Source organism: Pseudorasbora parva, chromosome 16 (genome assembly GCF_024679245.1).
Source record: "Pseudorasbora parva isolate DD20220531a chromosome 16, ASM2467924v1, whole genome shotgun sequence".
NCBI lineage: Eukaryota > Metazoa > Chordata > Actinopteri > Cypriniformes > Gobionidae > Pseudorasbora > Pseudorasbora parva.
In genome coordinates this window covers 30,156,564-30,181,365 of record NC_090187.1, presented here as the reverse complement: position 1 = coordinate 30,181,365, position 24,802 = coordinate 30,156,564, and the positions used below count along the sequence as shown (strand labels likewise).

At 36.7% G+C, this 24,802-nt stretch overlaps 1 protein-coding gene across 3 annotated transcripts in view; it reads right to left on the bottom strand.

The window, feature by feature from the left end:
• Positions 1-24,802, bottom strand: part of tbxas1 (thromboxane A synthase 1 (platelet)) — a 106,696-nt gene that overhangs the window by 41,065 nt on the left and 40,829 nt on the right. For all 3 annotated transcript variants that reach the window (XM_067420219.1, XM_067420221.1, XM_067420220.1), the window contains exons 5-11: positions 22,991-23,043; positions 19,069-19,165; positions 15,536-15,652; positions 5,172-5,260; positions 4,949-5,097; positions 4,644-4,774; positions 4,218-4,559 (exon numbers count right to left, since the gene is read on the bottom strand). In XM_067420219.1, the coding sequence (XP_067276320.1) occupies positions 4,218-4,559; positions 4,644-4,774; positions 4,949-5,097; positions 5,172-5,260; positions 15,536-15,652; positions 19,069-19,165; positions 22,991-23,043 (978 nt within the window). The remainder of the gene's footprint in view (positions 1-4,217; positions 4,560-4,643; positions 4,775-4,948; positions 5,098-5,171; positions 5,261-15,535; positions 15,653-19,068; positions 19,166-22,990; positions 23,044-24,802) is intronic.

Sequence of the window (24,802 nt, the reverse complement as noted above, 5' to 3'; positions counted from 1 at the left end):
TGCACCAAACTGCTGGCTCACGGGATTGAGGCGGCGACCGACGGGGACTCGGATGCACGGAACAACGCTGTGGCGTGCGAGACTAATGGGGAGGTTAGAGGAAGGTAGGAGCACGCTGACGCCATAGGGGTTTAGGGTGATGGCACGGCTCGAACATAATCATTTTGTCATTTTGACAACTACACTTCTATAGACTGAACACATAATACGCATGCACATGACATCACTGTTTTCACAAATTTATGTTTTTGTAGTTTACATGGACACGATTAGACTTGGAAAACCCAGACAACTTCTGGCAAATTTAGATTTGCTCTGCAAATAGTCTGGCAAAGACCCCATTCAAACCCATTTCTTTTATGGCCAAACACATTTAAAAAAATGTTTTTAATGTAAAACAGTACCATACTGGGGATAGGGAAGTGAGGGGATTGTTAAGTTGACAAAAAGCTTACAATCTCCCGCAAAATAAATAAATAAACAATTTTAAAATTATAAACAATCAAAAAAAGAACGCACGCACGCACGCACGCACGCACGCACACACACAATATTTAGAAATGTTTAGTTTACAACATTAAAGAACCATGAACATGCAAATGTGTAGTTTAAATTTTACATTAAAATCTCAGGGGTTACTTCAAGTGTATATTTTAGGTGAGAGGGGTTCAGGGGAAATTTTTTAACTGGTAACTAGAGATGGCTTGAGGATTTGCAAAAATGTAATATCAATTAAAAAAATGAATAGCACACCATACCTAGCCTGACAAGCCAGACCCACATCAAGATGTTTGGTCTGGAAACTCACCATTGACAGGGCTCAATTCGAGGGGCGGGATAAACGGTTGTCTTTCAAACTCCCTCTGCACGTGATAGGATAGCGCTACAACCAACCAGAGCAATGTGAAGCGGAGCTAGTTGATAGATTAAACATTCGCTGTATCCGTACGGCAAAACTCCAAACACATCTTCCCTTTTTAAGAATGACTTCAGTGCCGTTCTTTGTTCTTTTCTCAGAGAAAATCTTAACTCAAAGTCTTCCAGAGTCGCAGTCAAAGCTGATTCGAAAGACCGCCGTTCACCAGCTTCTGTGTTTACTTGTAGCACGCAAGCGCCACTCGGCTGTCATTATGTTAAGCCCCACCCACCGACTCTATACACGATGTGATTGGCCTGACCAGAGTTTGGTTTTTACAGCTCAGAAGTGTATTGAGAGTTGCTAGACGATACTCGCGGCAGATCAGATTTGCTGCCGCTAGGGTACGTCTAGATTTCTAGGCTACACCACACCACAACAAGTCACATAATTTGAGGTATTGTACATGTTTGCAGCAAAAATGTTTTTTTGCAACAACAAAAAAAAAGACTAGTTACGTGCTGAAGTTTACTAAAGGTAACGGTGAGTTTAAATCCCTAAAACCCCTTAAAGTATGAGCAATAATTCTTAGCGAACAACACTACATTTTAATTATTTTCTCTGCCTTTCATAATTCTCCTGTCTAGCAGTTCACACACATTTAATATACTCTTTATTTTCATGGATTTCATTAAAACTATATTAAGCACAATCTTGTGACATGTTGTGTTTATTTGAGGTAGTAGAAGCTTAGACTGTAGGGAAGTGTGATCCCTTGAGATAAACATGGAAACGCAATGTGAGAGAGCCAGAATCGTCCCCCCAATAATGTAAGCTGATTTAGAGGCTCTTCTTTCCACATCTGACCCTCCTCCTCATCACCATCAACCCTCTCCAGCGCTTTGCGGCACAGATGACAAGGTTTCAGAGAATCAATCAAGAATCCGTCTCCATGTCTCTCATGAGTATGCACATTATGCACAAACATAAGACATCAAATCAGCAGAACCGTCATCATTACTGCAAACTGGTGCTATATTTATAGAGGAGAGTAAATGATCTAAGCAGATTTACAGCAAACTGAGCACTTGTACAAGCCTCCTATAACTGTCACAATACTGCAGCTTTTCTGAATTGTTTAAATGTAACCCGTCTGGTTGTCTCTCTCTTTATAAGTGGTGTTTGCTTGTCTGGCTATCACCAGACCAAGCTCAATTTAAGATTGAACACTGCACAAGAGGCGTGAAAAGCAAGCATTATTCAAATGACTTTGTACGCAATTGGATAGTCCTTCAACCAATCAGACCTCAAGAGTTGTGATCAACATCAGGAATCAGTCCATCCTTCTCTATACTCCATCATGTTAAACCCACCAATAGCGCATCAGGTGGATAAGCCAGTTTGTGGTTGTTTCCCGCAAAAATGTAACAGAAGCAGTATAATCTAATGTACAGGTTTGCAGACAGAGTTGCAGGGCGAAATCAAATCACTGCAGAACAGGCTGGGTTTATCCAGTCTTGGTGTTTGCTAAATCAAGTACCACTATACTTTTAAACAACTCACTTGATGGCTTGTTGAGGACAGCTGTGTTCTATATAATATATATTAAGCAAACCGTAAACAATTATTGCACATGCAACCGTGGAACAGTCCTTAAGACACTAAGGGCCAGATTTACTAACAGCTTGCAAACCCTCTTTTGGAGTTAAAAAACGACTTGTCAGGATTTCCCTTTCAGATGCAAAAATTATGGGAGGAGAGTATTTAAATTAACCATACAAGGTGATTTACTAAGGTTTACGCTAGTCAATTTCCTTGTAATTGCACCATTGTTTAACACCCCCACAAAAAACATGTCTCTAACAGGATGCTGATTTGCACTGCTCTTGGTAGATTGCGTTGATCATTATAGAAATGATCCGGCTGCATCTCTGTTCTTTAACTTTCCACTCCCACCTTGCATTCTCACTCTAATTTGCCCTCTTTAGTAAATCTGGCCCTAACAGTTAACAGGCAGTAGACAATTAAAATCACCGTTCCAATAACTTTCGTCTGACCAGTGGTGAGACTACAAAAGATCCAGGGTGGTACTGGCCCACTCAGAATGACCATTGTCCACCCAATCACTTGAAAAAAATGTTTTGTGTAGAAAAGGAGAAAATAATAATAATTATAATGATATATATATATATATATATATATATATATATATATATATATATATATATATATATATATATATATATATATATATATATATATATATATATATATATATATATATATATATGCGTGACAATAATAATCGATCTCACAAAGTTCGGTTATAATCAATGAAGCTGCCTACACTGCACAATGACTCTTATTTACATAATGTATACACTATTAAAATGAGAGGATTTGTGAGCATGCAGAACTAAGCACTGTACAAAAATGGATGACTGGCTACATTGCTCAATGAGGTAAAAACATGTAAATAGAAACCTTTGACAATACGTACAGGAGAGTTTGTCAAATTGCTAATATGCTATTATTGCAAAGCTCCACCTATGATTATTTATCTTTGTTAATTTTTCTTAAATGTATTAAATGTATTTTATTATGTTGATAATTTATAATTGTAATGTTGTTGTTTTCATACAGGTTCATACATCTAACAGTACTCCGAATGGTAGGTAGAATAGTATTAATTGAATATTATTGTAATATAATATAAATATAATATAATATATTATATTACATATTTACATTTCTATTAATCTGATACTACTTATATTTTAATTTCCCCCTCATATTCACCATTAAGGGTACTTACCTGAAAAAACAACACAATTACAACTATGAATATTAATAAAATAAAATAATTGTCAGATTTGATCATTTGAACTTTTTTCATTTTATTTTTTCCCCTCAGCACCTTCTTGTGAACCCCTGCTCTATGGTGTAGTCTACTCTCTAGGCCCAGCTGAGATGTGGCCCACACATAAAACATTAGTTCTGGGCCCTTTAAATTTAATCAACAGTCCTGACAGTAAATAGGTTTCTGAGAAACGTGCCAGCTCATGCAGACCTTCAAAACCGATGAGAAGAAACACTCCAACCCTCTAAAGGGCAGAGAATGCATCACAAAGAGATGGAGGACAAAGACAAAAGAAGACAAAAAACATTTTCTGACTCATAATGGCATTTCTGGGCAACCACGGCAGAACTAATAAGACAAAAGACTTCTGAAAGCATTTAAGAGAATGCCAGTTATTCCACAAATGATTTGTGCAGAAATTGAAATAAAGAGGTATTCTCAATAAGAGAATCAAATAAATAATGGTTTCCAAGTACAACAGGCATTTTAATCTCAACTCACGTGTCTGCTGAAGAATTCATCCACTTCTTCTTGGAGTTTTTCCCGGCACTCTGGATGGAGCGCTAACAGGTAGCACGTGAAAGCTAGCGTGTTGCTGCTCGTCTCATAGCCGGCCAACAGGAAGATGAAGGCCTGACCGACAATCTCATCCTCTGTCATCATTCTCTTTTGCTGGACGCGCTTGGTGGACCCGTACCCAGGAACATCATCTTGTGCATTGTCCATACCTTGTTCGGTGGAAGCCTTCTCATCGGCGTCGTTGACCACATCAAAGTGCTCCAAAGACAAATACTTGCTGCTGGTCCTGACGTCCAGCATCATCTGCAGGAAGTCTCGCCGTCGCTGTTCACAACAAACAAACCACAAGCTTGTTTATGCGGTTAAATACTAAGGATATCTCATTAATTTGTTTGTTCATGGCCATACCTGTTCTGGGTGAAGATCATCCCTCTGCTTAATCATCTTTTGGATACATTGGATAAAAAAGGAGTTCATCTCATCCCTTGATTTATTGGGAATTAGTGCAGCAAGAGGCTGAAGGAGAAATGGAAATGCCACTACAGCAAAACCAGGAAAAAAAGAACACAGTCAGAGAAAATTCAACTTTTTCCTCTTCGGATAATAAATATTCTAATGACAATATCAGCATAATGAAAAGTTTCATATAATTTGTTGGAAGCACTTTCCAAACGGTCCTGTCACTGTGCTCTAGATGTGGTGGTTGAACGTACACATGAATATCATGATGGGTCTGAAGAAGGTAAAAGCGAAGAATTTGGAGGCGTGGTGCACAAAGGGGTCGTCTGGATTGTTCTGAGAGTCCACCTGCGTACCAAACGCAACACTGGCAATTACGTCCATTGTGAAGCAGCCGAAGCACCTGCAAAACAGACACGTATTACATTATTAAAAGATAATGTGCTCACACTTATACACTGTATAAGAAACTCATACTTGTGGATGTTGAAGCTGTTACCGGACTCAGCGTGGATCTTCAGGTTTCTCAGTAATGTTTCTGTGGCTGTGTTGATGAGGGGAACCATCTGCAAAGCGTGTATTGTGCCCACGCAGATATCAGCATCAGTAAGCACCACAAATCAGTACAAAGGATTTAGATTATAACAAATTACTGCCGGGCCGATAACAATCTAAATGTAGCCCTTCTATACAAACGGGAAAAAAAACACAGAATAAATTTAGAGGCGATGAGGCGAGTCCATTAAGAGCTTTTGATTCCAGAGAGCATGACCAATGGGAAAAGGGCTCCATTTTATGATCTTAAGAAACAACTGATTCATTAATTGATCTATTCATTAAGAACCACAAAACAGTTTTAAAACACCACTATTTGGATTCAATAAATTAATTACTGTTGTGTACTTGTGACAGTACCATTGTATAGTGATATTTTGATCTTTCTAGGAATTGTCTATGATGCTTTTTGTCATTTTTGAGTTACTAAATGGTCAGCTCACAAATGTTTGTAAATGAGATTTAGACAAAGCAATAGTCCAGCATTCACCACCAGAGAGAAGTCTGTTTTTAATTTAAAAAAAAAGACTTTGAATCATTCACAACAAGATGAATTTACAAAATATGCCGACTTTGTCTCTGATTGAAGATTTCATTTCAACACAATTCACATCAACAGAATTTTAGCTTGTCTGATATATGCTATGATGCTGAACAAATACCATATTAATATACTGTACCAATGTATTTACATAGTAAAGAACATCAAAGAATACCACAGTGAAAATTGTGTATCACCTGTGCATTTAACTAACAAACCTATACATCGCAGTACAGCATCTGGAATACCATTTTACATAAACAGTACACCTCCTGAAACATTTTCTTTCCCTTTCAAACTGTGTTTCTTTTATAAAAGGCAGAAAGAAACAGACTACACAGCCTGGCCTGTTTTGGTCTATTCGTTCATGAGCAGATGACCAGAAATGACACAGGGCTCGAGACAGATTAAGCTACTCTAGATGCACTATTCTTGAAACTGCACTTCTTCACACCTGCAATCTCTTCCTCTGTATCTTGGCGAGATGAGAGGTTGTCCACTCTCAGTGTTCAAGGCTATGGCTTTCCTCCCTGACACCCATGACTGCAGCCGTGATAAGCCAGCAGCTCATATACGAGACCTATTGATCCTGTCTACTCAGGAGGAGAAAGCGAGAGAAAGAGATACAGGACTAATCTGTATAAGAGGAAAGAGGAGGGAAAGAAAGATACAGGAAGGAACAGAAGCATAAGAACGAAAAATGCTATACAGGGTGTTCTGTTTTCTGTCCAGATCTCCGGGACATTATACTTCACAATGAAGCTGCGATAGCGATTCAGCATTCAATTACTCAGCCAAACCTGATTATCGTGCTGATTTCTCATCAATCTTGTCTTCTATTTACCCTGTTAATGGACTACTTGGACTGACTACACCAGCATGAATATCCATGCTAGTATAGCCTGGCGAGTTAGGGCAGGTCGAACAGGTGAATTAGTTGAATATACAGTAGCTAGTAAAGCTGATCTAACTTAGCTATTTTTTGTGTGAAACTAACTATTAGAACAGTGTAGTTTTGTTGGTAAAGTGGGTATTAGAGCGTCTTATGCTAGCAGCAATAAAAACAATAAATTTCAATAGAGTTTGATGTTAGCCTATTGCTAAGCTAACATGATAAGCATAAAAATAAATAACATACACAAATATTGGGCAAAAAGCAATTTTTTAAATCCCTGCTAGCTGGGAAAAAAACACGCTAAACCATTTTACGGTTTCAATTATTTTTTCAACATGGTAGTACAACCCCAAATCAGAAAAAGTTGGGACAGTTTGGAAAACGCAAATAAAAAAAGAAAGTAGTGATTTCTAAATTTACTTTGACTTATATTTCATTGCAGACAATATGAACAAAATATTTCATGTTTTGTCTGGTCAACTTCATGTCATTTGTAAATATGCATCCTTTCCTGTCATTCAGACCTGCAACACATTTCAAAAAAAGTTGGGACAGGAGCAATTTAGGGCTAGTAATGAGGTAAAAGGGTTAAATAATGATGTGTTTTGAAACAGGTGATGTCAACAGGTGATTGAAATTATGATTTGGTACAAAAGCAGCATCCAAGAAAGATCTAATCCTTTAGGAGCAAAGATGGGCCGAGGATCGCCAGTTTGCCAACGAATACGTGAGAAAATTATTAAAATGTTTAAAAACAATGTTCCTCAAAGAAAGATAGGAAGAGATTTGGATATTTCACATTCAACAGTGCATAACATAATTACAAGATTCAAGGAATCTGGAGGAATTTCAGTGCGTAAAGGACAAGGCCGCAAGCCTAAGCTGAACAACCGTGATCTCCGATCCCTCAGGCGGCACTGCATCAAGAATCGTCATTCATCTATATGCGATATCACCACATCGGCTCAGGACTACTTTGGCAAACCTTTGTCAAGTACCACAATACGTAGTTACATCCACAAATGCCAGTTAAAACTGTACTGTGCCAAAAGGAAGCCTTATGTTAACAGTGTCCAGAAGCGCCGTCGACTTATCTCGGCTCGGAGGCATCTGGGATGGACCATCACACAGTGGAAATGTGTACTGTGGTCAGATGATTTAGTATTTCAGGTATTTTTTGGGAGGAATGGACGCCGTGTGCTCCGGACAAAAGAAGAAAAGGATCATCCAGACTGTTACCAGCAACAAGTCCAAAAGGCAGGGTCTGTCATGGTATGGGGTTGTGTCAGTGCCCTTGGCAAAGGTAACTTGCACTTCTGTGAAGGCACCATTAATGCTGAAAAGTATGCAGAGATTTTGGAGCATAATATGCTGCCTTCAAGAAGATATTTTTTCCAGGGACGTCCATGCATATTTCAACAAGACAATGCAAAACCACATTCTGCACACATTACAAAGTCCTGGCTGCGGAGGAAGAGGGTACGGGTACTTGACTGGCCTGCCTGCAGTCCCGACCTGTCTCCAATAGAGAATGTGTGGCGCATTTTGAAGCACAAAATGCGACAACGAGGACCCTGTATGTTGCCCACCTTGTTAAGACTTTAAGACTTGTTTGCAGGAAGAATGGGACAAAATTACACCTGAAACACTTGGTGTCTTCAGTCCCTAAACGTCTTTTAAGTGTTGTGAAAAGGAATGGCAACATTACAAAGTGGTAAATGCTTTACTGTCCCAACTTTTTTTGAAATGTGTTGCAGGTCTGAATGACAGGAAAGGATGCATATTTACAAATGACATGAAGTTGACCAGACAAAACATGAAATATTTTGTGTTCATATTGTCTGCAATGAAATACAAGTCAAAGTAATTTTAGAAATCACTTATTTTTTATTTTATTTGCACATTCCATACTGTCCCAACTTTTTCTGATTTGGGGTTGTACATAAGTTAGGTGGTTTACTAAGGTAATAGATAAGAGCACGCAAACCTTACTCCCCTGGCCTCAAGCTAGTGTCCTTGTTAGTATGCACACTTTCCACAATGGAAACCCAGGTTTGAATCAGAGCTGGTAGAGTAGTACCAATTACACTAGCCAGCATGACTATCAACTATATTTTTGAAAGAACATAAATATTTTTTATTTATTTTTTGGAACATTTATATTCCGCAAGGATGCATTAAATTCATCATAAGCATTGTTTGGGGATGACGCATTACATGTAACTTACTTTTTAACATTAACAAGTAACACATTAATTATGACTTTTTCACATTTATTGACTGACAGCTCTCTTGTTCCAATGTTGGGGGAAAAAACGTTAGTGCATAGACATTGTATGTTAACATAATTCTAGACTAAATGCGATCATTTAATAATCTCACTTGCACAAAAAAGTTCAGTATTCCTCAAAATGAATAAAATCAGCCAAATGCAAAATCAGAATACTATGCAAACCTCCAATTATTAAATATTGTTAAATAAAAAAAATATTTTTATGCATTTAATCTCACTACACTTTATTGACCAATGTATTGCTACTGATCTTCGATGATTTATCTAAACCATAAGCAAAAATTACTTTTGTTTTTATTGGGGAAGTGTTAAACTTTTTCTCTTACATTCTATTATTCTGTTATCTAGAATGGCACCACAACTGACAGGTTTGTTTGAGCTGTACCCTCTACACTACAGCCGTGAATTGGCATTTCCTTCAGCCTGAGGCTTATTATTTCAATTTTGGTGTGAAAAGGTCTTTACATTTGCCCCCTCCAAAAAAAAAAAAAAAAAACAGCCCAGGTGAGAAAAAGTAACACAAAAGTAATGTAACATTACTTTTCTTAAAAAGTAACTAAGTAACAAAATACTTTTTAAGGGAGTAACACAATATTGTAAAGCATTACTTTTCAAAATAACCTCCCCAACACTGATCATAAGCGGCAGTAGACTTCTGCATTGTTACAAATAAATATTAGGCTGCAACTATTTTTAACATTGATAATAATGAGAAATGTTTCTTGAGCAGCAAATCAGCATATTAGAATGATTTCTGAAGGATCATGCAACACTGATGATGAAAATTCAGCTTTGCATTACAGGTACATGTGTATATTAATTATATAACATTAATATTATTAATAATATATATACTTTAAAAAAATGTAATAGTATTTAATAGTATTTAAGAATATAATATTATATTCGACCAAATATTATATTATATTCGCTTGTATATTTGACCAAATCAACTTGTTGAGTTGAGTTGACTTGTTGAGCATAACTTATAATTGTTATGGTTTAGAATAACTGTTAAGAAGAGTTATTCTAAAATGTAATATTTACACAATTACTATTTTACTGCTTTTGATCAAATAAATGCAGACTTGAGGCTTATTTCAAAAACTTTTAAATGATTATGTACATAATGCCGTCTAAAGAATTTGAACTTTTTGGAACAGTCTTCACTTTAAGACCATACTAAAATACTGTATGGGCAGCTCACTATTTAGCCTCGAAAAAGATCTTAAATGACTTCTGGTTTTGATGGATTTCCAGCATTTTAGATGTATTTTATATAGACTACAAAGCATTCAGTTTCTTGAAGTCCCACAAATGTAATTAACTTGTGTCTATATAGTCTAAGCAAAAGATTTGTCATTCAACACATTTTGTATTCACCAGTGGTCAAGTTATCTGTTTTACTGGAACAAATTACATCTCTGTGAAGCCTTTCTTGGTGGTAAATAAGATGAATAGGTGTGTGTGCGTGCGTGCGTGCATGCATGTGTGTGTTTGTTGATGCATATTGACTCCGTGCAGGCAGGAAGATGAAGACGACTGGAAAGGCTGATGGAGAACGACAGGAGCGGTGTCTACTGTCTCTTTCTACCGCTACACCACAGCTAATGAAAATCAATACAGGCAGCAAGTGCATGCTTATCCTTTTGCACACACACAGAGTCACAACTTGGAGCTCGGTTATACATTAAACATTCAGGAAACCTGCATTTTGGTCCCAATTTTATTTCACATAAAATCTTCCGCCAGATGCAGCTAATATTTAACAGTCTCGATACTGTGGGTTTTAAAATGCAAACATTATGGCTTTGTTTACTGTAATCAAGTTAATGGACAGCTTTAAGACGGAGCGCTGAGACTTGGATTAGAGCAGACTGTAAAGACGTTTACGAGCTCATTAGAAGTTTGTGTCTTTGCCACTGTGCAGTATTTCTCTCTCACACTGGGATAGAGAGGATAGAGAGTGATGTGTGCAGATTTCTCCTGAATGATATCACATCATGCCAAATTTAGCTTGGGTGAATGTCACTCCACTGTTAGGGGTATCTGTGTGTATGAGAGCCAGCGAGACATGGAGAACAATCACAGTTTCTCCTCTCACACAGCAGTACACACCTCTGACATTCCTGACGGACATGTTTACCATTTCAGCTGGAGGAGGGAAATGACATCACTAATGGATACAGCTTCATAGATATACATACATACAGTTGTGGCTAAATATATCAACAGCACCTTGGCCTCTTTTTCAAACAATGCAATATGTCTGCAATATTCAATTTTCAGGAAAGATTGTTAATACAATTATTTTGGTACCCAATATACAACTAGTCAAACTTCACAGATACTCTTGAAAATCTGTTGGTCAAAGGCAAATGTTTCAATTTAAAACTTTTAAACAGAGTATTTTAGTAATAATTGATATTTATGAGACCTCATGGATTTAGGTGAGAGAAGCACAGAGTGTGCAGAGCTGCGATCTAGACAAAGGACTACATTTGTTTTGGTAATTTTGTGGTCACTAAATTATTCCCGTCCCAGGTACGTCCCTAAGATGCCTTCTAAGAAAACACACTGAAAAACATCTGTTGTGTACAAATATCTGATAAACGTCTTAGTAAAAGCAGTTTTAAATACATTCTAAACATACACACCTTAATTCCCCCCCCCCCCCGAAAATCTATTTGAAAGGAAACATCTTGGAGACGTATTGCAGATGAGCAAACGGTAAAGTCATGAAAACTATAACAAATAGAAGTATCGCTGAATGCACATAAACATCACAGAGGCGTCTGTTGTTTGCATGTACATCTGTAAAATGTATTTTTTTTTGTGTTTGCTCCTCTGCAATATGTCTCCAAGATGTTGAATACAGACGGTGGTCTACCGGAACTTCCAGTAGCTAGATATTTAACTTAATAAAGTTTTAAATATGGATATTTTTTTCATAGAAATCAACCTATAGTATGGCAGTGAATGGCAGGCCAAAATTTGAAGACCAAAAAAGTGCATCCATCCATTATAAAGTAATCCAGATGGGTTAATAAAGGCCTTGTAAAATGAATCAATGGGTTTGTGTAAGAAAAATATCCATATTTAAAACTTTATAAAGTAAATTATCTAGCTACTGGAAGTTCGGCAGAATGCCTTCCTTATTAAACATCTGGAGACATATTGCAGATAAGCAAACACTAAAAAAATACATTTTACAGATGTACATGCAAACAATAGATGTCTCTGTGATGTTTGTGTGCATTCAGGGATACTTCCATTTGTTATAGTTTTCATGACTTTACTATTAGGTTAATAAATTATGTGTAAAATAGTCAAGAAAAATAAGTGTATCCAAACAAGTGTATTCTGATTCATTAGCAAACTACTGTTTTGAGACATTCAAGTTAGATGTTTTATGCATTACTTAAATAAATGCAGTTTTTTTCTTTTCTTTTACTCATCAAAGAATACAGAAAAAAAAGTTCCCACAAAAATTAAAGCACACTTTTTTTTTAAACATTGATTTTTATAAGAAATGTCACCAAAAACACAGGCGTACATTTTAAAGTATATTAAAATAGAAAAGGTATTTTAAATTGAAGTTTTTTTAGGTGAAGCTTTGTGAGTATAAGCGACTTCTTTTCAAAAACAGAAATTCTTACTGACCCCGAACTTTTGAAAGGTAGTGTGACACGTATTATGTCTTTGCATGTGTGTACTACGTGTGTGTAATTCTTTAAGAAAACTCTTGTGGATACCAAAAGAAACACGGTTGCATTACATTGCTGAACAAATGTATTTTTGGCCATATCTTTACACATATCCCAAAAGGTAATTCATTCTTTATTAGGGGATGAAATCATCTAAAATTCTTGGCAGGGCTAAAGGAAGACAAAAAACCTACAGAGTCAGTTTCCAAGACACAGATTACACCCCAGACTACAAGATGTTTTCAGTGGAGAAATCAACATTGACAACATAATTTAAACCAGGACTCATTTAATCCGTGACTTATTAATCCTATTCAATCATTCCGCTCGTAAATGAATAAGCAGTCACATGAGACACAGGGAACGATCGAGAATCGATCCTGTTCTATGATGTAAGATGTGATGACTGGCACTTCAAAACATGTTAGCAAGAGGACGAGCAGCAATTAACTGCTGTCATCCAAGACCTCTCGATCACAACACAACTATCATATGTCTTAGCCAATCATACATTTTCAGCAGACGTTTTCTTGATCTCAGTGATGTCATGTGAACTGAATCAACTGTGCCTTGCTAAATTCATTTTTCAGGATTTGAGACCTCATCTTTCTCTCATCTGTCTGTTCCTCTTGACTACCGCACCTTTTTTCTTCCTATTCACTTTCTTCTGTATTCCTCTGTTTTATTTCGTCAGAAAGAGTGCATGTAAAGTGCAGGGCTGTTGAAGAGGAAACAAGCTGCTTTGTTCTCTCAAATGTGACGTGAGATATAAAAAAGATGAATGTCAGGCTCTCGGTTCTTATCTCTCACTGTGGGAAAACTGATAGTCTAGTGGTATCATGTCCAATGTTTGTGGCTGCTCCACCAAAATGCTTAAAAAGGTAATGACAACACATTGTGCAAATAGGCTCCAACAAAATTACACATTGTGAAAGCAGCCTGATACGGTCTCCATTAACAACAAATCTCCAGTGACATAGGACAGGAAGAGAGACAGAGAAAACACACAGGCTTGTTAAAGGGATAGTTCCCCCAAAACTGAAAATTATCCCATAGTTGACTTGCCCTCAAGCCATCCTAGGTGTATTTGGCATTCTTATTTCAGACAAATACAGTTGGAGTTATATAAAAAAAAATGTCCTGGTTAATCCATATATACACACACAGATAAATACTTAGCTTAGCGATCGATTGCCATCAGGATGTAAAGAGACTTTCAACCAGCATAATAAAAATGTTTCTGGAACAAATCACCAACTCTACTCAGATGAGGATTTTATAGGTTTACTGTAATTTTCAACATGTGATTGTAAGTGTAGGGAGAGAGCTTTATATCATTCAATTGTCATCTAATTAGGGCATGTCGATACTACAGACATATTCCTGTGCTCACTCCCGATGTCATGCAAACTTCAAACTACTTACGAACACACTTTTATGTTTATGTCTGATTTTGTGAACTTATCTGCACATCTTAATGACAATAATTTAAATCTTATGCAACTTTTCAAAACTATTTTAATAGCTGTTATGGAAATATGAGATCCACTACAGGTCCAAGATTTTGTTCCAGCCTGCTCCAACAGAGCTGCACTTGATTTATCAACTCAAAGTCATAAAGTGTGATTGCATAATAAGAACAATTGCTTTTTCGAACGGCTTTAATGTTTGTTTAGGTTCACTCTAAAAAATGATGTGCTGGCTCAACAACAAAACAAAAACAATTAGTTTGCAGTTGAGAGTTAAAGGAACTTAACAATTTGTAGCATACATACACATTTTTAAGTTGCTTAAAAAATTCCCAGAGTTGTATCTATTTCAGTTCAAATCAACAGCTATCACAGCACATGCTAACATAACTTATACATGTATATTTTTTAATGCAAGATATTACTTGTCACTAGCATTATAGCACAGTCATTGCTTGTCAATGTAGTGTAGACCTTCATGTACACTGTAAAAAAATAATCAGGTCTCAAATTGAAAGTTTTCAAGTGACTGGCCACATACATTTTTTTCAGTAGGCCAAACTGAATTTCTGTGATTTAAATTGTATCAATTCACAGAAATTTAATTTGGCCTACTGAAAAATTTGTGATGTGATCAAGATGTGACCAGTCACTAGAACATTTTCAGTTGGAGAGGCCTTTCATTTTTTACAGCGTATTTTCTCTACAGCACAATGCTAACCACAAAAACTTCAACATTATACACTGTCAGAAAAAAGGTTTGCTGTTACTGTTGCGCTACCCTAAGATACAAAACTGAAAATGTACTAATATGTACATTTAAGGTATTAATATGTACCTTTAAGGTACTAATACACACTTAAAAATACTGATATGCTATACAAAAATATACCATTTAGGGGTGAGTAAGGTACAATTATGTACCTTTTCACTTTTGTACCTTAGGGTACCGCCCCAATGACAGCGCTGTACCTTATTTCTGAGAGTGTAGAAACAAATTTAAATGTCATACATAACAGCATTCAACACTAGAACTTCACTAAAAACAAATAAGTTAACATTTAATTTTAACATTTATCCCTATGCAAAGCATGCTGGGAACTACAAATCCACTGTCTAATTTCCAAAGTTATCAAGATTATTTCATTAAGCTAATACAACCTAAAATAAAATTTTAAAAAACAATTAACGCAGAATTTTTAGTTGATGTAATGATCAGCATTATTATGTGAACAGAACTCTACAAAATAACGTTTGCAACTTAAAAATTTAAATTAAAACAATAAATTCGAGTTTTTAACTTGCACCCATTCATTTATTTAAGTAACTCATCTTCAGGTCCCCTGAATTACTTTTTAGAGTGTAAGAGAGCAAAGCTCACCTCTTTCATCTTGGCAGCACTGAAGGTCGGTGTGAGGATGCTGCGTACTCGTTTCCATTGTTCGTCCTTCAGCATGATCAGACTGTCGCTCATGGGCTTGGTGATGCCCCTGGTCGTCTGTTTCGAGAACACAGCTGATGTTTGTACACTTCAAATGTCTCAAAAGAATATGTTTATATAAGGACTGCATTAGGGTTAAGCCTAAAACATTCCAACATTAACTGCAGACATTTACCTATAAATGCATCCAGTATTGTGTAGTAGGCTATAATAACTATAAAACCAGTACCAATAGAAATGATCATGCCCAAAACACCTGTGTGCAAAGAATAAGTTACACAAGAACTCAAAACTGTGCAATCTTGATTTCACTCATAAAGGTTTTGAAACGTGTCAGAATGCAATTCATAATGCAACACAAGTATATTGCATTCTCAGCTTTGCCACAAAAGGTGCTACAGCAGGCCTTAGCATTCTTTTTCAGGTGCAGTCGCATTTAAGAAGCTATATCCAGCTGCACAACTGCAGTGCCAGCCGCCACAGGACGGAAGAGAGGGGTGGAGCTTATACAGTATGAATAAAGTTGTGCAGCCTGTAGGCTACATGTAATTTTCTTTTATTAAATATTGTAATGCAAAGCATCAGATGCAGTGGTGTAAAGCATGATGCCGCTGGACTCAGAGCAGTGGAGAGGTGTTCTCTGGAGTGACGAATCACGCTTCTTGAAGATAAATTAAGTACCAAGGTTTATTTCTGCCATAGCAATGCAAGAATGTACCTTAGATATACACTACTACAGAAAGGGACATGATTCTGCAATACCTTAGCTAAGTTTTCGCATCTATATTTCCATATAGAGGACATTTCAGGCTAAATAGACAGACCACAGCAAAGTGTAAAGGCCATTTTAAATTGGATGACTAGTAACTTCCTGCAACTTAATTATTTTTTAATATTGAAAAAAAAAGTAGCAACCTAGAATCTGTCTAACACTTGATGGCTGCTCTGTCAAGTCCTCGTCGTCAGTTAGGAACCTGGGTGCGCTCTTTGATACCAATCTTTCATTTAAAAGCAACGTTTCTAGCATCTGTAAAATTGCATTCTACCATCTTAAAAATATATCTAAATTACGGTACATGCTTCCAATGCAAAATTTTGAACAGTTAGTTCATGAGCTCAAGGCTAGATTATTGTAATGCTCTACTGGGTGGTTGCCCTGCTCGCTTAATAAACAAACTCCAACTGGTCCAAAACGCTGCAGCTCGAGTTCTTACTAGAACCAGGAAGCGTGATCACATTAGCCCAGTTCTGTCAACACTGCACTGGCTCCCTATTAAACCTTGTATACATTTTAAAATCTTGCTAATTACTTACAAATCACTAAATATACATAATCATAATAATACACTGTTTGTTCATTGGCACCCCGACTAAGCCTGGTTTCTCCCAAGGTTTTTTTCTCCATTCTGGCCCTTAAGGAGTTTTGGTTCCTTGCCACTGTCATCTTTGGCTTTTAGCTTGCTCAGTTGGGTACACTACATTTTATTACTGATTTGCCCACATTGACACTATATGATAATTGAACTGAGCTGGATAACATCGCGTTTTCTCCAGACAGCTGTACAGCTGAATTCAAATTATTTATTTTTTTGAATGTTTAACACTGAAGCTGCTTTGAAACAATCTGATTGTAAAAAAAGCGCTATATAAATAAAAGGGACTTGATTTGACTTTCTCTAAAGTGTAAAAAAAAGTGTTTATAAAAGGCTCTACATGGCTTCATCTTGGGAATGCTACATAAATCTCGGATTCATTAAAACTACTGTTGTCCACCCAGTTGGCTTTATGTATAGGATGTTAGCCTGAAAGTTAGTTCTGTAACTAAGGCCAGGTGGCAGAGCTTTGTACTGGGCCGACCTTGAGTGTGTGTGTTCATGTGTGTGTTTGGAGGCTGCCAACACATATTTATTTGTTTTTTGGTGCCATAGCAATCTACTTTATGAGTTTTCTCCCACTGTTGGATGTAGATGTGCTGTACGTACATACACATTCATGCAAACAAACAGGCCAAGAGGTAGTTGATAAACCCCAGTGGTGCACACGGCCTCAGTATTGATCTGGCCCTGCTATAATCGTTTACCCAGCAAGCTCAGCTCCAGCAGCAAGGCCATTTTATGACCTTTGACTCTGCTTTGATACATAAGTCATGTGATCATTAGTTTCTGACCTCCCTGGACTGACTGAGTTCAAAGCTTTGAAGCCTTTTTGGCAATACCTTAAAAGTTCAACATTGATTCATACACATAAAATTCACACTTACATAAAGTAAATCCCATCGACTACAGGAAAAAAGTGCAAGTAATACATCAAACTGACCCTGTTATTGACTTGATTTTATAATTTATGGGAGATGCTATGTGAATCTGTGATTATAAATGATCATGTTGTGGACAAACAATCGCTCGGTTGTGATGATATCCCTCAGGAATTGATAGTGCCATTGCCACTAATGTGACCTTAAAGTGGAAATATTGTACAATAATGATAAAGTGAAGTTTAGAAAAAGTAGAAAACTTGACTTCTAAACAATACATGATGGTTAGGGTTAAGAATGATGTGAAACTTGTTGGCAAACAAGTCCATTGTAAATAGTAATGGATGATTTTGTGAAGTTATTTAAATTTTCCAAGCTAGTCACTATGCATGAATTAGCTTATACAAATGAAAATGTAATCGCTCATCTTTTAAAGTATTTTATGCTAAATAACTGTTAGATACGATGCATACATAAGTGTAGAAATGAAAATCAAATAAACTAATTTAATAATACTTTTTTTTATTTAATGTGACAATTTTGTTGTGTTACGAAATGCCCAATTTGTATGAATTATTTGTTTTTTTTATATGTATGTAATATGTCTTATTTACCCATTAAAATATCCTTGAAATGTATAGAAGCAATAACATATTAAGACAATACAAATCTATCTATCTATCTATCTATCTATCTATCTATCTATCTATCTATCTATCTATCTATCTATCTATCTATCTATCTATCTATCTATCTATCTATCTATCTATCTATCTATCCATCCATCCATCCATCCATCCATCCATCCATCCATCCATCCATCCATCCATCCATCCATCCATCCATCCATCTGTAATTTTAGTACATCGACTTCTTTCAGGTGCCAAGGCAACATTTCAAATTTTTATTTGGTTAAGTTATGTACAGTATAGGCTTTATTTCTATGAAAATGATTTTTAATAGTTTTAGGTTAAGTTAACAATAACAACAGTCTATGAAAACGAGTCTTAATATCGTATGCAATGTTGCTTCTGAAGTACATGTGCGTTTAAGGATTTTGAAATATTTTTTACTGAAAAGAAAGCTAAAAGATACCAATTAAAAACTCATTAAGTGCTCATTTTTGTAGTGTAGATACAGGCCTAATTATACAACTTGAGATGATTTGCTGAGTGCGTGTGTTTGTGAGAAATTAGAGTGTAAATGTAATGCCTCTCACCATTCTGTTGGGGAACTTATTGAATTCCTTCACCATCACCTGTCTCAGCATATCCGGGTCTGCTATGATCACTATAGGCCGCCGGGCTATATAATAACTAACAAACACATACAACAAACAAACAAGATGAAATGAATAAATAACGGCACACCCCAGTCAAATTTCAGGGGAATGGCAGGAGACAAAAGAACAAAGGATGACTGCACACACTCATACACAGATAAAGTAGCACATCTGTGGCTGTAGACCCCGCAGACATCTTCCCTGTCATATCCCTGACGGAGCACAGACACACATCGTGTGTGTGTGTGTGTGTGTGTGTGTGTGTGTGTGTGTGTCAAGGTCAGCTTAGTAAAGAGAAATTTGATGAGGCTGCTGGGTAGTTCCTTTTTTTTGTAGACACGCATGGCAGCTTTCACTGCTGAGATGTGGGGAGGTTGTACCATCAACACTGTGAAATGGAGGATTGCGAGCATGTGTGTGCCCTTACGCGTGCCAGCATGAGATACCACGTTCCTCCAAAATGCCTTAAAACTACCTGTCATTTTCTTTTTTCCTGAGAATTAATTTCACAGGAAATAGCAGAAACTATAGTACATAATTAAACATACTAATAATTGAATATGAAAGCTTTTAGGCAAATATCTGAAGTCATTAATCTAGTTCATAGAAGCTTTTGGAAGCTTCCTTTTTTCCAGCAGGAGGACACGGTTAGGTTTATTATATGTCCAGTGGCTGCAAAGCATGTTTAAGCTCAGCTGGGACTCCACTGGAGGCAAACGCAGCAGACAGATCACTCTTATCATTTACTGTACTCTCCTTTTATGTGCGGTGTCAGTTTGGTGCGTAAAACTCCGAGCAGAGCGCATAGGCTCTTCATATCATCTTCAGCTAATGAAGCTGACATTGGCAGTCCGCATGGCTCTAGGAGCAGGATGAGTTTAATTAAGCTTGCAGCTAAGTGACCTATAAAACACTGATCTCATTAGTATGTTTTGGTTTATCTATGCATCTGCGCCGGCGGTCTGTTCGCAAGCCGAAGAGCTGTGTGAAAAAGTCTCTCACGTGCAACACAGACTAATATATGCAAGATAGACTGAAATGTTACATGAAAAAGATCACCGATAACACTTTACAATAGGATGTAATGAATGAGCTGATTTCTCCAGAGCTGCTTTATAGATTAACTGAACTCATTCCATACGCGATGAACTTTACACAGTTATTGAACCAAACTGGATCAACACTGAACTGATTTCACCTGAACAATAACCATTAACTTTAGTCTTTTTTAGAGCTGCAATCCAGCTGAATTGAATTATGTTTGCATCACCGAATCGTTATTTTCCTGTTTACCGCTACATTGAAACAATCTGTATGTATCATATAAAGCGCTATACTAAATAGGTGACTTGATGTATTAATCTTTTTATTATTATTTATAAAAAAAATTACAGAATACATTTTAACATTATAGTGAGCGCCGTTTATATACACAATTAACACTGAATAACATTTACAAATTAGCATTATTTATGCTAGACAATGTATGCATAAAATCTAATGATTTAAAGGGTTAGTTCCTCCAAAAATGAAAATTATGTCATTAAGGACTCGTTCCACACCCGTAAGACCTCCATTCATCTTTGGAACACAGTTTAGATATTTTATATTTAGTCTGAGAGCTTTCTGTCCCTCCATTGAAAATGTATGTATGGTATACTGTCCCTTTCCAGAGAGGGAATAAAAACATCATCAAAGTAGTCCATATGGGACATCAGTGGGTTAGTTAGAATTTTTTGAAGCATCGAAAATACATTTTGGTTAAAAAATATCAAAAACTACGACTTTATTCAGCATTATCTTTTCTTCCAGGTTTGTTTTCAATCCGTGTTTGCTTCAAAAAATTCTAACTAACCAACTGATGTCCCATATGGACTACTTTGATGATGTTTGTATGACCTTTCTGGAAAGGGACAGTATACTGTACATACATTTTCAATGGAGGGACAGAAAGCTCTCGGACTAAATATAAAATATCTTAAACTGTGTTCCGAAGATGAACGGAGGTCTTACGGGTGTGGAACGACATTAGTGTGAGTCAGTAAGGACATCAATTTCATTTTTGGGTGAACTAACTCTTTAACTAATGTGAACTATTTGAACCTTATTTTGATATAAATACATACTGACAAACTTTCTTGTAATGACTTCACATCATGTAGTAATAAAAATGTATCGTAATGATGACTTGGTGGTTAAGACTTTCATATAGCAAGAAAGTTTCAAATTTGTATGATAAATAGTTATGTGAACATTTTTATAATTTTAATAAATTGTATAATTATTATGAGGTAAGTCAAAGTTTCTCTTTACAAGATGTTAAAATATTTAGGGAAAAGAACTCATTATGCTAAAGTTAATCATTATTATGAAAAAAATATATATAATCATAATTATGGGCTAATGTTGTCATAGTAAACTTTATCAATATTATATGATATAGTTAGTCAGTATTGGAAATTCTAATGAGATATCACTTACAATTATTAGAAAGTTTCTAATTTTTCCACTCAAAAAAGAAAAAAGTATGATCCCTGCCAAACTGTGACAGAAAGAGGCTTCCATAATAATATAGTGTGGTGTAGACTATTTTTAATAAAGTATCTTGACAGTTATTTGTAGACTCAAGGATATGCAGTTTTACTCAAAGTCTTTTGAGTCTCAAAGATGCTTAATTAACAACTAAAAACGTCTGAACGTCAGTGCATTACACTGTCAAACAATCAGAAAGCCCATATCTATCCCAAATAGTTTCTTTCACTATTTGAGATCTCACTCATGGATTCTGGTTAGAAGCCATTTCAAGATGTCCTCAAACCATATCTGAAAGATATTTTTGGGTATTTTGAGCAAAAAAATAACCCTCCCCAGATTTTAAACCGAGCACTCCTGCAATGCGCCGAAACATCTGAACTTCGATGACTGATGTCTTGTACTTCGGGAACCGACAAGGGTTTTAAGGAGCATGCGGAGCACTGATATATATTTCAAAGCCCTTTGATTTTGGTGAGAAGCTCAGCCTCTTGGATTACTCTAACTGAAAGATGCCGTAATGTCTCCTGACATATATCCACACGACTCCGAATCAGATCCCCTTTTCCGGTCCCAACACCCAATCCAGAACTCCCAGATCCCAATGAACACACACACACACACACACACACACACACACACACACACACACACACACACACACACACACACACACACACACACACACACACACACACACACACACACACACACACACACACACACACACACACACACACACACACACACACACACACACACACACACACACACACACACACTGATTCTCTTCCCCTCCATTCTGCTCATATTAAACACAGGAAGCCCAGTGGCACTCGCTGCTTTGATCTCCCCGAGGAGAAGTCGGCCTCTCAGAAGCAGGCATATTAAAACACAATGTCTGGCTAGCAATGGACTAAATTAGAGGACACTGGGCGCTCTGTGAGTGGCTCATGCTGTCTGAATATGAATGACAGGACTGTGAACAGGGGCTTCATGTGTGATGGGTGTTATGCAGGCGCTTTTGTGTTAAAGTAATTCTATAAATGTGGAAATGACTAGAGCAATCATGTAGGGCACTTTTCATCAGAAATATAATCAGAAAATCATTTCTATTACACAGTGGGTAATGAGAAGTCATTCATGTTTCACTAGGCAAAACAAATAGGTTTCGCATATTTGTGTTTATTAATGCCCTCGACAAAAGCTTTCCCAGATTAAAAAAAGCGGTTTCTCTCAGACATCAGGAAACAACATCAGTTTTCATTTATATTTATTCATTTGCTAGACGCCTTAATAAGAGTAGGAGTGAAATCCAGAGACTTACCCACAAATCCGTCCATACTTGTTTATGAGGTCAGTTTGTGCCTTAAAGAAACCCTGAGAAAGAGCAGAAAACCTACATATCAGTATGAAAACATATTAGAGAATATATGAATATTTAAGTCAGCCTTGTGGTTTGATTTTATTTTAGACTGTCAAAGATGATATAACATCATATACAACCATCAAAATTAACAATTGCCACACAATTCAAATACAGTCGCAAAGATCATGGTTGGAAATTCTCCACATTTCTTTTATGTCTATGTATGATGGGTGATAACTGTGACAGGTTATTTTTCACTGTAGCCATTTTATTTTTATAATTTCCATTTTCTAAAATCCATTTTTTTAATTCCTTTTTTTTTGGGGTTTAGAAAAAAATGTTTTTCTGCAACAAATAATTTTTGCAGTAAGAGTGAGAGAAAGAGAGATGGGAAGTCTGAGAAATATCTGTTTTTTTCACAAACAGTTGTACAAATTTGCCATCATCCAGAGTTCATGAAATCTAATAATAATCATGCTTTAAATAATAACAATATACGTCATAAAATATTACTGGTATTTTACTGTATTTTCTATTGTATATTGCTATATTAAATTATTTTTGTTACCATTACAGGTACTCTTTTTTCTTGTCAGCTTTATTGGTGCTTTGCAAATATTGTGCAATAACATATGCTAATAAAGTAAGAGACTTTTTGTTCTCAGTAGGTGGGCTTTTTCTCCAAATTAGCATATTCACAAGCATTTGCACAGCTTTGTCATCATGTAGTTTAAAGTGATTCTTTTTTCAGCACTGTCTTTTCTTGGATACCACTGTCTGTCTAAAGGTAACTTTTTTGAGCAACGCTACAGAGCGATGTTGCTTGGGCACTTTCCCATTGAGAATGGGCAACAAATGTTTAAATATTATCTAAATATTTTAGCCGTGGGCCCTCTGTCTCACCTGGTTGGCCATTGATATCAACATAGCTCAAATAACTCCATGTATCAACACCTAAAGACGCGCTGTGTCTGAAACTGCATACTCTTTTGCGCAGGTACTGATTTTGAATAAGTAATACTTAACGACTGCTAAAAAGTCTGTTCTATTTAGTATGAATGTGTGCAGTATGAATGTAATCTGGACATACATTCGCCACGCTGTCATTATCACGTAACCTTCCAGCATTAATTATCTCACTTCACCCCCATTGAAAAATCCTCTCCCATGGGCTTAGTACAGTGTCCGTCGTTTGCACACTACAGAGGATCTCACCGGAAGTAGGTCATCCGGATCCTTTTTGCCTAGTACCGTGAATTCAGACAATCTTTTGTCACATGCTGTTTTTCGCCTACTAGGAAGTATGCGATTGCAGATGCAGACTTCCCTGTACAATAGATATCCGTCACTGTGGCTCTTAATCATGTTATTCTGTAGGTTAGAGGTGTTTAATCCTGCTCCTGAAGTGATACTGTCCTGTAGAGTTTAGCTCCAACTTTAACCAACTTCCAACTCACTAATCATGGTCTTATACTAAACTCCCAGGCAGATGCGTTGAGGCAAGCTAAACTCTGCAGGACAGTGGCGCTCCAGGAGCAGGTTTGGACACCCCTGCTGTAGGTGATAACTGTATGAAGACAGTGACCACTGAGCGACTGCACTTATCTACCAGTAGGGTTCAGTACAGAGCAGACCTTGACTGCGCTTGGCTCTCCTCAGCTTTATGGGCTCTCTGAAGGTTTATTGAGGTCTACTGCGAATATTATCCTGAAATATCCATAACCTTAACACAATTACATGAATATTATTATATCCCATTTCAGAATGGAA